Below are 15,344 nucleotides of genomic sequence, written 5' to 3' on the forward strand. Positions count from 1 at the left end.
TGGTATTTCCTCCTTCCCCCCCACCCGCCTGAGTATTTCACTGCCAAAAAAGCAGAACAGCAAGGGACACATCTCCAAGCAGATGTTGGCTTGCTGTGAGGACTGGGAATGGCTTCTCACAGCAGAACCGGCAGAAAAGCAAGGCTGATGGTGACCAGGGCAGTAAAAAGGGTATGAGAGGGCTGAGGAGGTGTATGGGAATGTACCTTACTGCCCTGCTCCATCTGCTCACTGCAAGGGTAAGAGGGACAGACACTTGGCTTGGAACACCTGGTTTGCCTCCATTGAAAAGTACTGAGTGTAGGCTCTTCAGCTGGAGCTGAAAGGCTCTGCGTGAATTACTGATTTTCTGGGATATTTGAAAATGCTGCTAAATCCTGTCTTCCAAAACCTCTTGCTCTCAGGCTGGGTGATTGATGCCAGATGTGAGGAACTCTGCTTCAAGTCCCTTCTTACTTTTGAACTTTGTAACACATGCATGGGCTTGCTTTTCCCAGCCTTCACTCATAACTTCTTGTTCCTGGTTTGTCAGAACAGGCCAGCAGAGACCAGCTCAGAGGTGGACAAGTCGGCATCACCCTCAGTGGCTCAGCTAGCAGGGAAGTTCAAAGAGCAAGCAGCCAATATCCCTGGAAAAGAGGTAAGGTGCTCTGCAGCCACCAGCAGGAAACTGAGTGGGAAGTTAATCACTTGTCTCTTGCTGCTGGAGCCTCAATGATCTGAGCATGAATCCCCCTTGGTTTTGAATCTGCGCAGAGGACTCATCTCCCTGTGCCGTGCAAGCTGCGGCAGTATCTTCCATGCATTGCTGACTGGTGGATGAGTATTTTGGTAGAGCCATGTCTTGGGACAGACACTGACTGAGACACTGCAAAGCTTGGTAGGGTGCGCAGATTTTACCCAGCAGCAGCAGACAGCAGTGCATGCATGTGGGCTGGCTTTTGTGGGCAGACAACAGCAATGAGTAATGAAATAGCCAATGTTGATGGAAAAAGAAAGCAAACAGCAGATTATGCAGTGTAGCAGCCAGTGGCAGGTCGTCAGCACCTCGTTCACAAAAGAAGGTTTCCTCCTCCTTAACACCTCCAGGTAATTACTTCTATGTGAGTCTGAGAGAAAGCTGCCTCTTTACTCACCTTCACTGCCTCTTCCCAATGATGTTTCAGACTCTGTGCCTATCTCTATCATGCTGAAGCTTTATTTTAATGAAATCCCACTACACCAAGCATTGCCTCACACGCTGACTTTCACCAGCTAAGCCAAACACTAGAATACCTCTCTTAGTAAGAAAGGAAAGCCAAGGTTATTTATGAAAAGAGGTTGACATTTTCAGAGAGCCTCCTGTATCATTATGCCTTTTTCTTTTAGAAGCATAAATGTTCGCTGGTGGCCCTTCTCAGGCAATGTGTGCCCTTTAGAAACTGAACTGCTCCCTTCTGCCACTCAGCTCAGATCCCAGGCTGGCCTAAGGGTATCCTCCCTGTCACCCCTCCTGTCTTTGGATGGATGCAGTGGTGACCTCTGCCCTGCAGGGCTGGCATTCCATCATCTATCAGAGGTTTGCACTCCCAGGATGGGAATAGCCAATCTTTTCCCAAGCACTATTTTTTTCCCTCTGGTCGCCAGCGCACCACTCCATCCGTCCCATTACAGTGATTTCCTCTTTTGAAGGTATGGGATTTAATTGCACTAAGTCCCTCATCCTTCAGAAGGCAGAAAGTTCCCAGACCTCTCTTGTGTTATCTGCAGACCTCTGCTGCTCCCAAGCCAGGGCAGTGTGGAGGGGCCTCACAGTGCAGGGAAACTCATTTTCTCCAGAGACAGAGGAGGACAAAGTTTTCTGTCTTTTCTCTCCAAGCCATCTGTCACTTCCCCACCAGCTTTCTCAAGCTGGTTTCAGATTAATGGCCCAGTGGATGGTCTTTAACCCTTGCTTGGCCCATGCCAGCAGAGAGGATCCTGTCAACCAGGGAACGAACCTCTGACACATCTGCTGTGGCACAGCACAGCATTTCATGGTTGCAGAACCGTCAGGTTTCCATAAGACACATTTTTACTTCCTAGCATGACACAAGGATAAGGGCAGGGCTGCCCTTAGCTGCTTAGAAATGCAGCAGTGCCATGGCTGGGTGCAGCACCTCCAGAATTTAAGTGACATCAAGTGCACAGGTCCTCCAAGACAACCAACTCTACAGAGGGTAAAGATGCCATAATCCAACTTTTCACATGCCAGCCTGTGAGAGGGCAGCAAAATTATCCAGATATTTTATTCTAGATTTTATCCAAGATCCACAGTATTAGCCAGTTATTTTGGATTTTTTTTACACATGAAAAGTGTGTTAACAGCTTGGCAGGAGACTGCAAACCTGGCATGAAAATGGAGACAGTTGTGCTTCAAGACCAGAGCAATAGTTACATGCTATGCATCTCTTCCTAGGGAGGTCTCTTGTAGTTCTGAGAGTCCAAGGACATTCAGAAGGAATCAGTGTCCCTGCCATTAAGTTGCCTTGTTCCTTCTCCCCTAGAGAATCTCTTTCTTAGTCAAATTTAAGGTTATAGCTGAGGCCTTGTCCCTGTGAGCTGCTTTTCTTCATTCAAGAGAAACAAATGGGGCTGAAATTCTGAAAAAGTTGGAATTTCCCTTTTTTTCCCTGAAATATATCAGATGCAGAATAGGAAATCATGAACCAGGTAGGTAGCTGAGACTCACTGAAAGGAAATCCTGGTAAAAACAGGAAAGAGAACAGTCACAACCTGTTCCAGTGTGAAGGGGTTTCTAGCAGGATGCTTTGCAGATGAAGTTTCTGGGAAGGCTTCACAGCTTAGAAGAGTGTCTGTTGCATCAAGAAAAAGATACAGACTACTCTTCCAACACTAAGACGGAGCTCTAGACGCTACAAGCACCCCCATGTGCTAATACCACCTTGTGCTGCCTTTGGATGACTCATTTGGGCAGGCTGAGCCCTGCTTCCCGAGCAGGTCACTCACACAGCATGCCCTTTGGTGCTTGAATTTCACTTCATTTTTAAGAAACCTGATTTCCCTGCTGCTGAGTTGGTTGTTTTCTTCTCTTAGGTGCCACCACACAAGCCAACTCGGAGGAAACCACCCTGCTCCCTTCCCTTGTATTCCCACAAAACTGAGACAAGTGACAATGATGAGCAAGTGAGTATCAGTTTAATAGGGGGACAAGGTCTTTCCTCTCTGCAACCTGTTCTCTCCTGAGACATGAGTTTGGAGGTGGCAGAGAGGTCAGGCTGTGCAGCCAAAGACATCAATCTTGCAGCATCAAACCTGCCCCTGCCCTCCCACATGTACTGACTCAGAGTCAGCTCCATGCTGTTCCCTGCTCCTGCAGCGTGGATGCACAGCCCATTTCTGCTGCTTTTGTTTTCACCCTTGGCTCACTGATGGGTCCATCCAGTTACCACTGTTCAGGAACCACTGGTATTTATTAGATTTGAGCAGGGAGCACCCATGCTGTTTGTTGCCCATAATGGGGTAATAGTTCTGCTCGTGAGATTTTTCCGTCCTCAGAAAAAGGGAATGATTAATCCAGGGTGAAGAAGAGGGTTTGTTGGCAATACCCCCTGAATACTTCTTTAGGACCCTTGAATGTGCAGGTCCCAGTAAGCTGGCTGCTACTTATGAAATTTTACACTCAGGCCAGGACTTCCTTGGTCACTTCCCATCCTTCTGTATTTCAGGGTATGAGGTCTACCCACCAAATTTCACGTTGCCACCTGCCCTTAACAAGCAGGTAGTTCTTTGTCCTTCTTATCTGTGAGCTACAGGCTCTTGCTGCCTCCGTGCCAAAGGAGCATTAAGTTTTAAAATGCTAGATTCCTTCCTTTTCTGAAAAAAGCAATATGCCCCTTCTGAAAGCAATGCTGTCTCTTTCTCAGACTGCTTCCGGCCTTTTCACAGCTCTACCTTTCCTGCCATTTAGCCCCTTCCTGCTTATACTAATTGGATATCCTTTAACTTGGTTACTCAAGTGGTGGCAGAAAGTCTTTCCTGTCACAGAAAGTTCACAATGTTTGCCAACATTAAGGCTTTAAGAGGTAGAATTTTAATCTGCCTGGTCCTGAAATAATACCAGGGGAAACTGAGCCACAGGCTAGATACCTTAGTGAAGGCAATGTAGGAGCAGAGCCATCACACATCACCTAACTCAGACACTTCAGACAGTGTCTTTTCCCCCAGAGGAATGTATCTAGCTGTAGGATGAAAGGAGAACGGGGTCAGGAATGAAGAAAAAGAAACTTTTGTGTGAAAACACTACGTGAAGCTTCATTTGCTTCCCTACCAGCAGTTTCTGCTTATCTCTTGCAAGTTTTCTGCCTTTATTGTATTTCCTGTTTCTCACCTACTTTACTGTGATGTTTTCGTGCTTCATTTTGTTTTGCAGAAGCGGTCGCCAAATGCTTGCCCCATTCCCAAGGTCAAGGTGAAAAGCTCACCCATGATTGAAAAGCTGCAGGTAGGTCCTGGCAGAGCCCACATGGCTTCCCCAGCAAATTAAAACTGATTGGCATGGGTCACAGCTACTTCCCGTGCAGAGCAGCCACAGGGGAAGGGGGTGCAGGAGCCAGGGGTGACAGCCAGGTAAATGGGGCAGTGGCCTCACTAGTGAGGACCCAGTCCCACCATTACACAAAGATGAAGGCAGAGCAGGTCTGGTAATGGTAACAAGCATCAGAAGCAGTCCAGTGATCCCCCGGCGTGTCCCTGAGCATGTCAGTGCATGGATCAGGATCGTTTTACATGGCTGGGCATGGGCATGGCAGCAACACTGCTCGAGCAGGGAGCAGGGGCAGGAGCCTCAGTTTAAGGGCAGCTCTTGAGAGAAAGTGAGGGAAAGCATGGCTGAGACTTCCTCCAGCTCTTTCCTGGCAGCAGTGTCACTTGCACTGAGTCCCCTGCACTCCATCGGGGAGCTGGCGTCGAGCAGAGGCGCTGACAGTCCTGGCAGTGGGGCGTGTGCTCCAGGCTCTGGCTGTCCCACGTGTGTGCCTGGAAGCTCTGCACTGCACTTCCCTCCTCTGGATTCCCGCAGTTACACACAAACACACCCAGCGCTTCCTGCCCTTTTTATGTTTCTGCGGTGCCTGATCTGCGCTGCTGAGGGCGGTTCAGTGCTCCATAGCCTGAAGACAGAGTGCCCTGCCGCTGCCAGCTGCCTCTCCCGGTAGCACGTGTCACTCCAGAGCCTCCTGGCCACCCTGACACAACCTGAGCCTATTCATAGCACTGTCCCTCCTGATGCACCCAAGGACATTTGCCTACAGGAGGGTTTAAATCTTGAAGTGATTGCTGGCTGCCTGTTGGGATTTTCTGCCAGCTTAGCCGCTGCAGAGTGTGGTGGCTTGGCTGGGTCACTGGAAAATCCCAAAAGGCCTCAGGATGACAAAAGAATATGTCCTTAGTTCCAGCTGCCAGGGAAAGACAAATGTCCAGTCATAACTGCTCTGCCCAGACTTGTTTGTTGACCATGTCACCAGGAGAAACCCGCAACCAGAAGGTCTGTGACAGCTGAGAGATGTGGCAGGGCAGGGGTTCCCCTGTGTGGTTATCGTGTGTAGCACACGCTGCTGTCATGCACGCCCCTATTGGGGGGTTTTCTTTGCAGGCCAATCTGGCTTTTGCTCCAGCTGCTCTGCTGCCGGGAGTGTCTCCCAAAAGCCCTGGGTTGAAAGTCCTGGTTTCTCCGTTCAGCACGCCTCCCTCAACGCCCACCAGCCCAGGGGCTCAGTCCCAGCCCAGTGAGACGCCAGTCAGCTTTGATCAGCCCCCAGAAAGCACTCAGCTGCAGTTCTACAACAAGGTAGGAGATGTGTGCTAGGATTTCTCCATTCCATAAGGCTTGCTTATTGCTTGGGGATGAAGAGGAAGAGGAGGCTGAGCCCTCAGTCCTGCTGTAAGAGTATGCATTTGAGGCCAAGAGAGAAGATCTGTGCACCGGGTTCCAAAAAGCCTGTCGGTGTAGCTCTGTGGAGTCTCCTCTCTGCCTGCCTCCTCCAGCAGCCTTCCTGGTGGGTGAAGGAGGGGTTGAAGGGGCAGGACCCAGTCACCTCAGCTCAGCGGTACCAGGGTGGCTGGTGCCAGGGAGTGCTGTGAGCAGGTGGTGCCACATGCCAGTGAATGTCTGAGGTGACTGAGACTCAGTTTAGGGAGTCACACAGAACATGGCAGTTTGTCAGGTGTCACCAGCGTGTTTGGCACTTAAGCGGGGAGCTGTAACCTGCATTCACCATCACCAGCTGGAGTACAGCCTCCTTCCTCAACCACCAAACTGCCCAGAGTAGAAGCTGGGACATGCAATGCTATTTTCCTCTGTTGTGCTTTCCTGCTTTCCAGTACCCTCTCTTGACTGCTTCATTGTCTGCCTTTCCTGCCTCCCAGGTGCGGACACGAGGATCGATAAAGCGCAGGCCTCCCTCCCGGAGGTTCCGAAGATCTCTGTCCGAGTACGGGGACGGGGAAGATTTAGTGGTCAGCTTGTCTTCTCCTGAAAATGGTGCCAGGGAAGATGAGGTCTTTGGGCCCAGTGGCAAGACAGAGGATGCAGAAACAGGGAGCAAAGACCAAAAGAAACAGGCAGGGTCTGATGAGAAGCCAGCATCAAGGAGAGGATCCAGCAGATCAGAGGATGAAGAAAAAGGGAGCAAAGAGCAGAAGAAACAGGCAGAGTCTGATGAGAAGCCCCCATCAAGGAGAGGATCCAGTAGATCAGAAGATGGGGAAAAAAGGGAAAAGCAGGCAGAGGAAATTACTCCTTGCAAGAATAACACAGGGAATTCAGAGAAAGAAGAAGTGTGTCATGATGCCCCAGGAGAGGAGAACTCTCCTCAGCCTCTCTCTGGAAACAATGAGTTGTGTGAGGGTTCCCAGGGAGAAGAGCAGCAAAGCACTGCCTGTGAACAAGGAAAGGGGGACAAGGAGAAGGAGGAAGCTGAAGCTGAAACAAAGGAGAGCAGTGAGAGCACAGACACACAGAGAACACCAGACACTGAAGAAACAGCACTGGCACCTGAACCGCTGCAGGACGCAGTGGGGTTAGAGACTGCCAGTGAGCCTTCAGTGTCAGCCACGCAGGACCAGGGCACAGCGTAGCTGTGACACACAGGTAAGATGGGCCAGCGTGATGATGGCTCCTAAGACACCTGAGGTTTTTGCTGTTAACAGAAATGGCAACTGTGACAGAACACAACAACAATTTTGCTGCTCCCCCCATGTCAAAAGCCTCAGATCTCAGGCCTGCAGAGGCTGTGAGGCAGGGTACTCAAAACGACCAGCCCTCCTGGGTGGTGTTACAGAGAGGATGGAAAAGAAGCAAAGCTGATTCTGGATTCACTATAATGGAGAGGCTCTGCTTACCAGGCACCCTCCTGCATTGCTGTTTTGAAAGCAGTTTGAAAGTACTTGCAGTAAAAAGCACATTTCCCCAGCAGTAACCATGTATACACTGTATCAGTATGATTCCTTATATATACATATTTATATGTGTGCACACGTTGTTGTATGTATACATGTGTACATATATATTCCCTATGTGTTCAGCTTGTTAGCTTTGCCAGCAAACCCGGGGCACACCAGTTTCATGGCCAGTTCTGGAAGTGTGCAAGCACAGGGGCCTTTGCCACTTGAAATAAAAGGATTTCTGCTGGCTAAAGCAGGACTTGTTCATGCACCTTCTTGTGTGTTCTGTAACCAGTGATAACAGAACCACAGATGCCTGAGGATGTGTCTCATCCCACCTCAACCACCTCCTCTTCAAATGCTTCCTTGGTTTGGCAAGGAGCAGCTGAAGGAAGGATTCTGGTGCTGAGGCTGCAGCTCACCTTTGCCTCCTAGCACAGAAACCAGCAAAGTACCCCCAGGACTTCCCAGCACTGCCTTTGCTTAGACCCGTGATTATTTTTCATTATTTCCTTACGTATTTTCCCCTCTCAGAAGGACACATCCAATCAGGGCAGAGGAGACTTAAGATGTGGATAGGAGCCATCTAACCCAATCAGTGTGGAAGCTACTGGAAAACCTTCAGTGGCAGGAGAGGAGCAGAATGCAGAAATCCCCTGAGGTCCAGACTTCATCACAGAGCTGAGTGGCCACTTGCTGCCTCTCTGCTTTGCACCATCATATTTTGGGACAGCTGGAACAAGACACTGTTTGCAATCTCTTCGGAGTTCAAAACTCAGGTGTTGGCTGGCGTTCCTTGGTGATATTTGGGGACTGAGAGACCTGACACCCACTGTCCTGGAGCCAGCAGCCACCACCACTCACGGTCCTTCTGCTTCTTCGTCCTGCTCCAAAATGTCTTTTTCTTCTCCCCTGCATTGGTCTTAGATGAAGTTCATCAGTTACGTACATACATACACGTATGGTGCCTTTTTGGTTGCTTCTTTTAAAGTACTTTGGGCCTTAAAACTTCAGTAAATAATGTTTTAATGATAGGAAACAGTATGTTTTCTCCATATGTGCTGTTTGGCAGACAATGTGAACCCTGAACACGGGAAAACTCCTAGAACGTGGATCATAAAAATACAAAATCCCTTTGGAGTGGGGCTGATCTGTGAAACAGCCACCTGTGGTAGGCTGGTGGGTCCTGTGTGCTTCAGCTTTGGGGTGCTTTTAAGTGTGGTGAAAAGTGACAGCCAGCAGACTGTAGGCAAAGAAAAGATGTGCTGAGTAGGTCAACAGGGCAAGTTCTCTTATCTGGTTCTTGGCTCCAGTCCAGATTTAGAAGGGCTGCTTGTCCAGTCTTTCTCACTTCCAGATCTTATCCAATCTTTTTTGAAACTTTTACTGTCATGAGTGGCCACCAAGAGCCACTCATGACAGAAAGCATCCCAGCTTCCTGGAAACAGCCGATGAATTTTGTGCAGGTCAAAGAAGTAGTCTTAGCTGGCTGAGTTTCCAGTGGCATTGCCTGGCTGAATTGGCAAAGCTCAGGCAGCCAGTCCCTCCTAAGTACTTATGCACTGTACTAGATTGGCATTTACTCTTGGGCTACTAAAAGTCACGGGTTAGCAGTGACTATGATTTCAGTCTGGAGAGTACTTGGGGGAAGGTGGATGTCAGACCCTCACTTGACCAGTTTCCTGACAGCAGTACCTGAAGCTGTGTTGGCTACGCTGAACAAAATGTCCACAGTGTGACGTGGACATGTGGACAAGTCTGGGCTCACTGGGCTCCAGTGAGCCAGACTTGTCAAAAGCTGAGGCATCAGCCAGATGTTAGGCATTGTGAATGGTCAGGGGTCAGTGCTTAAAGCTGCTGCCAGCCACCTGGTACCCAGCAGCATAGACACGGCTGCAGGGACCAGGGCAGAACATTCTGCTCGTCCTCATCCCTCCCAAAGCTCCTTCTAGCAAACGTGAAGCTGAGCAGGGTCAGAGGCTTGGCTTGTCCCTACCTCTCTGTAGAGGCACAAGCATTTCACACCACACAGCTCACACATCTGTCCTCTGGCAGGCTCTGCAACAAAGCAGTGTTCCAAACCTTTCTGTCTGATATCCCCTTTCTGTTCACTAGCTCTAAAATCTCACGGGAAGAAGAGGCTCTGTGCCCTGCCTTTGTTTTTCCCACGTGAAAGCACCGAGGCCGCACTTGCTGAGAGCCAGCAGCGCTTGCCCTCCTGCATATCATGGGCTTGTTGGTAAACAAGACCTCCACACCCTTTTGAGCCATGCTGTGGAGCACTGTTGTTTTTGAATCCATTTTAATCTGCTTGCTATAGCTTGTATTCCAGGGCAGGCTGGAATCACTGGCTGTCCCCTGTTTCTTCTCTCAGCAGACTGTCCCATCTGGATGTGAGTGGTTGTGCCTTACTGTACATACAGATAATATGTGTGCCTGTTTAGAGAATGTGTATGTGTGTCCCGAGCACGGGAATGGAAATCCGAGGGAGAGACAGAATAAATAAATGGTGGAATAAAAACAAAGCAAAACAAAAATGTGTGTGTTTTGTTTCCTCCTAGAAAGATGAAGAAGCTGAGGAAGCATGGGCAGCTGGTAGCAGCAGACAGAACAGGGGTGAGATTTCCACTGGCATTAGGACTTCAACATTTTAATTTGAGAGAGCAGCTACTGAGGAATAGGGAGGAATAGGACTTTCTGAAAGTCTGCGATGCAGAGGCGTGGAAACATGAGGATGACAGGAAGCATTAGCAGGACAGAGCACATCAGAGACAAGCGGGATTTGAACCAGGAGAGTGCTGTGGGCTCAGAACCCCAAAGGCGATGCCTGTGGCTCCCGTGGGTGCTTGTCCTGCCCGTGGATCAGCCCCGGGAGCGGCCGCGCACACCCGGGATGCGCGGGGACCGAGGGCAGTGGTGCGGCACCCCCCGGCACCGCCAGGGGGCGCACCGCACGGCGCGGCCCGGGACGAACCAAAGCCGCGGGGGGGTGGGGGGGGTGTCCTATTCCCCCGCTTCCCCATCCCCTGGGAGCGAGCTCGCCCGGCTTCCAGCGCCACGGCGGGCGCGGAGTGGGAGTGGGAATGGGAGTTGGAATGGGAAGGCTGGGTTATTCCTGCGCCCCTCGGATGAGCGCGGGAGCGCGGGGGAAAGGAGCGGAGCGCCGCGGGGGCCGCTGCTCCCCCCGCGGGGGCGCGGAATGACTGCTAACGTGCAGAGCCGTAGGGTCGGGGGAAGGGCGATGCCAGGGATTAATCCCCTGGGAAGGGAGGGAGGGGGCGAGCAGGGAGAAATGGCCGCAAGCCCCGCAGTTCGGGAGAGCAGCGATGTGCTCCGGAGCGCTGGGCAAAGCCGCTGGCAGTGCGGTGCTGGCCGGGAAGGACAGACCCACACAGGCAGCAGACCCGCACAGGCCGTGGCGCGGCGGCCAGGCCGGGAGGAGGCGGGACGGCAGTGAAGTGCCGAGCTGGGAGAGCACCAACAGAGCGGCTCGTTGGTCTAGGGGTATGATTCTCGCTTCGGGTGCGAGAGGTCCCGGGTTCAAATCCCGGACGAGCCCGCGGAGGAGGGGGTGCGGTAGCGCCTCCTATTTTGCCGCCGCGGGGCCCTCCTGCGGTTTTGCGCCTCAGGCTCACCCGCAGCGGGGGCGGGGATGGCGCCGGAGCGGGGCTGGGGCGGCACGGCCGCGGGGTGCCGAGGTAGAGCCGCTCGGAACGGAGAGGAGCGGCCCCGCAGCGCCGTCTCGGTGAGGGCGAAGGTGGGAGTGTGCCGGGGAAAAATGGGAGTCCCCACGCGAGACGAGGAGGAGCGGCCGCTCCCTGGTGAGTTATTAACGCTTTTTCTTGCGCTAAAAAGGAACAAGTGGGTCTCGTTGTCAGTCCCGCGCGTGTCCCTTCGCTTCGCTGCTGCGGAAAAGGAAGAAAATTCAAGGAAAAAAAAAAAAAAAAAGCTTGGGCTCGTCCGGGATTTGAACCCGGGACCTCTCGCACCCTAAGCGAGAATCATACCCCTAGACCAACGAGCCGCCGCGAGGAGCTTTTCCTCTCCCCTGCCCAGGAGCGCTTCGTTGGCGCCGCGCAGCCGCTGCGTGGGACCGCTCCGGCCGGACCCCATTCCCGCGGTGTTCCCTGTTCCTGAGCGGGCGCACGCGCTGTTCCTGTGGCTGCCGGCGCTCCCCGGGTTCCTGCCGGGCACCGCGGCAGCCCTGTCGTCCCGTGGGTGCAAAAGCTGCTCGTACGTGGCGAGCTATCGACCGCGACAGCCAGACCACAAACCCCAGCGCGATGAGGGGAAATTCGTGGTTCATCTCCATAATTTCAAGCTGTACCGCAGCCAAGTAGTGGCAACGTTACTTTCCTAACTTGGAGATGACGATTTTACGCAGACCTGCTTAAATAGAGAGTCTTTGAACGCTGATGCAGGTCAGGGTAGAGGTCAGTGCTACCTTGGCTTGTGCCTCCATACAGCAACAGCCACTACACTAATTTTGCCTATATTCCAGTATATTCCAAGAAGTTGGAGAGATAGGAGGGAGAGACGGGAAGGCAAATTGCTTCCATTTTATGTGCTTTCTTATGTATCAAGGTTATCAGGAAGACTCGTGACTGAAATTGTTCCTTAGCATCCATTCAGCACTGCTCATCATTCCTGTCCTTTTCCATCCTAAGTTTTCCTCAGAACACTTACCCTTGCATAGTGGGTGACCCAAGACATTCTTCTTAATAAAATTATGGAAAAGCTGAGTTATGGAAGACAAGACTGAGAGGGGATCTCATCAATATATATAGATATCTCAAAGGAGAATGGTGCCAGGCTGTTTTCAGTGGTGCCCAGTGACAGGACAAGGAGCAATGGCCAGAAACTAAATCATAAGAAGTTCCACTCAACATGAGGAAGAACTTCTTTGTGCTAAGGGGCCAGACCACTGGAACAGCTGCCCAGGGAGGGCATGGATTCTCCTGTCCTGGAGACATTTAAACCCCACCTGGACATTTCTCTGTGTAATCTGCTTGAGGTGACCCTGCCTTGGCAGAGGGGTTGGGCTGGATGATCTCCAGAGGTCCCTTCCAGCCCCAACAACTCTGTGACTCTGTGACAAATAGTTCCCAAACTCTTCAAGGTCCACATGCAATTACTGTGCTGCTGCCAGCTCTTGAGTTTTGAAAAAAAAATCACATTTCTAGTTAACCAAGTAAACATGAATTGGCATTATCTGCTAGTCACAGTTTCTCCCAACTTGCAGAAGAAAAAATAACGTTGTAGTAGACACCCAATGCTTTCTTGTACAAATAGAGCCTGGGTTTTTTTTTCTTTCTCTCTCATTTTCTTCTATTACTAATTCAAAATTAGTGTTTTGGGTGGGATTTTTTTCAGGAGTGCATATCTTTGCACACTAAACAGTGTATACTGTACAATTCCTCTAGGATGTACAGAGATGCAGGCTAAAGAGAAAACAATCAAAACCATTAAAAATGTAAAATCAGTCTGAATATATTTGCTTCTCTACCTAGAAGTTATTACCCCTTTTTAATAACATCAAAATCCTGCTTGCTCTCTGTGGTAAGCTACTAGAGACCTCTCCAAAACAGCAGGAAAACAAAGGTCTGAATTTCTAACATAAACAACAGCCATGAAAAAATATGTTTAACATCTTCCCCAGTGATACACACAGGTTTAGCTATTCCTTTTGTGATAAGCAGAAGCAAAAAAAAAAAAAGAAGAAAAGTGTTTTTCCTTCTGTTGTGAGACTGAATGCTGATGTTACTGTGTGTGAGAAAGCTCAGAAACGAGTTGAGCAACTTGAGGCTGCTGTGGCCTGAGCAGTCCTGCCCTGTCACTGCTGCTTGCCTCAGGGGGAATGGATTTAGCCCGAAGAGAAGTAACAACTCCCAGCTCTTCATACGCAGACTGAAAAAAATCAGTTTGCCGCCAGCTCAGTGAGCTGAATTTCTAAGAAATTTGGTAAATACCAGTGTTGTCACTAGACAGAGTGGAGTTACACAGCTAGAAGGAAGAAGATGCAATATATGTTCCTCAGGACAAATCGAGTTGTCCCAGCACCCTACTTCCTTTCTGGAAGTAGCAGAAGAGAATAATTTGGTAATATCTATCTGGATAAAGAATGTTCTGCCGTAAGTAGACCAGATACTCCACCAGATGTTCTCTGTAGGGAACATCTGTATTACTACACAACAAACAGGGCAGTCAGGGCTGTTCCTGTGGCAATGTGATCTCAGCTCTGTCGGGGGAGGGAAAGTGTGAGTAAGGGGTACATGTGGCCAGACCAGGTTTATTAGTACACAAAAAGGGAACATGGGAGCTCTGTGAAGGACAGTCAATTTGAGAACAAGAAAAATGCAATATTAAAAAAAAAAACCCTCTAGGATTATTACCTTGCAAAAATTCTTAGAAGGGTAAAGCTTGGCCTGTTCAGAGGAGTGAATGTTTTTGAGCTGTGCAGTACTGCAGGACCTGGAGATAAACAGTGAGCTCTGGGTACTGAGGTGTTTCCATGCTGGTAAGAGCACTTCCAGCCACCTGGGAGAGCTGTGAGGGTGGGCAGAGTTTCCATGGGAAAGAAGAGCTCTGAGGAAGTATTGCGGCAAAAAGGGCTTGGAATGAAAAGCTTATCCCTGCCTATCAGTTTCTGCTCCATTTGGAAAGCAGGGATATTGATGAGTTGGCTAAAGACCCACCCCCAAGGCAAGTCAAATGAGGTGCCAACCAAACAAGGTGATATTTCCCTGTAATAGAAAGAGTTGCCTGTGTTGTTGGCATTTATTCCCAAGTGGTGCCCTGGATTTCTGGTAGCCTGGGTTTCTAAAAAACACATACAACAATTAGATGAGGAACATGCTCCAGAGCTTCCCCCTAGGGTATAAATAATGGATGCATAAGCTGTTACATTTTAAATCCCATGAGAGCTGTAAGGTGCTGTCTGGCATCACAGCTGGAAAAAAAAAATAATCTGCCTATGTTTTTGCAGGAGCTTGCTTTGTCACGGCCCTCCTCAGCATGGCACATGGGAGTGGGCCTTTCCTGTGGCCTCTTTCACCTGCAGATGTGATGAGGTGGCCAGAGAGTGGCAGAGAAACTGGTGGCACAGGCATCTGGGAGAGGACCAGCATCCATGGAGCACTGGGCAGGAGCAGAGCACCCCGCAGGCCTCTGGAGGCTCAGGGATGCGGTGAGCAATAGCCTTGAGGTATGACTCAGCTTGTGCAGCTTCTTTAAAATGCATGGTTAGGAAAACACGGCACAACAAAGAGGTTCTCAGAAGCAAGGAGGAAGAGGGAAGGATGAAAGCTTGGTCTCAGGTGGTGTGTAACAGCTGGGAGTCCAGTCAGCAAGCCGAGGGAAATTCCAAGCAGGTATTTTCAGGCGAAAGGCAAAGATGGTTGCGTGATTGGTGCAGCAGGAGAGGTTCGGAAGGAGCCTGTGCTTACAGGCAATGCAGGCCGAAACAGGCTCTCTGAGCTAACAGGGAACAACGGGCAGGACTTCTGTGGAGGCAGGAGGAACCACCACTGTCTGTGCTCAGAGCTCACAGCAGCGCTCTCCCGCTTCCCTTGGGACAAACCGGCACCATAAGGATCGCCTGGGGGAACTCAAGGCTGGCAGAGGGGTGGGGCACTAAGTGAGCACTGGGATCTGCTCCCGCTGTGACTTCCCTGTTGGAAACTGGGCCGAGTGATGCACGGCAGGAGGCTTCCATAGCTGAGAGTGCTTGGGAGACCACACCACACCACATCACAGTCATCAAACCTCTGTGGTCCCTGTGGGCTACAGCCACCCCACAGCTCCTGTGGTGTTCCTGACTACGGGAAGCACAACTCCCCTGGAGTGACTGCCAGTTTATTTGCAGATGGGCTCAGTGCCAGCTGGGCCCATCGGTACCGTGCCTCCGAAGGCATTTGGGTAAG

The 15,344-nt window shown here is 50.6% G+C and overlaps 1 protein-coding gene and 2 non-coding genes across 6 annotated transcripts in view; 2 read left to right on the forward strand and 1 right to left on the reverse strand.

The window, feature by feature from the left end:
• The window catches only part of RCSD1 (RCSD domain containing 1), a 39,279-nt gene extending 29,337 nt beyond the window's left edge, over positions 1–9,942 (forward strand). For 2 of the 4 annotated variants that reach the window (XM_069025276.1, XM_069025294.1), the window contains 5 exons: positions 533–640; positions 3,076–3,165; positions 4,412–4,483; positions 5,633–5,827; positions 6,406–9,942. In XM_069025276.1, coding sequence (XP_068881377.1) covers positions 533–640; positions 3,076–3,165; positions 4,412–4,483; positions 5,633–5,827; positions 6,406–7,116 — 1,176 coding nt within the window. In that variant the 3' untranslated portion in view covers positions 7,117–9,942. The remainder of the gene's footprint in view (positions 1–532; positions 641–3,075; positions 3,166–4,411; positions 4,484–5,632; positions 5,828–6,405) is intronic. The other 2 variants (XM_069025284.1, XM_069025303.1) reach the window with 2 other exon arrangements.
• Positions 9,943–10,909: 967 nt separating this feature from the next.
• TRNAP-CGG (transfer RNA proline (anticodon CGG)) lies at positions 10,910–10,981 on the forward strand. The gene has a single exon. It is a non-coding gene; the product is annotated as a tRNA-Pro (tRNA).
• Positions 10,982–11,374: 393 nt separating this feature from the next.
• On the reverse strand, positions 11,375–11,446 carry TRNAP-AGG (transfer RNA proline (anticodon AGG)). The gene has a single exon. It is a non-coding gene; the product is annotated as a tRNA-Pro (tRNA).
• Between the last annotated feature and the right edge of the window lie 3,898 nt (positions 11,447–15,344).

The sequence above is a fragment of the Aphelocoma coerulescens genome, chromosome 1 (genome assembly GCF_041296385.1).
Source record: "Aphelocoma coerulescens isolate FSJ_1873_10779 chromosome 1, UR_Acoe_1.0, whole genome shotgun sequence".
Classification (NCBI taxonomy): Eukaryota; Metazoa; Chordata; class Aves; order Passeriformes; family Corvidae; genus Aphelocoma; species Aphelocoma coerulescens.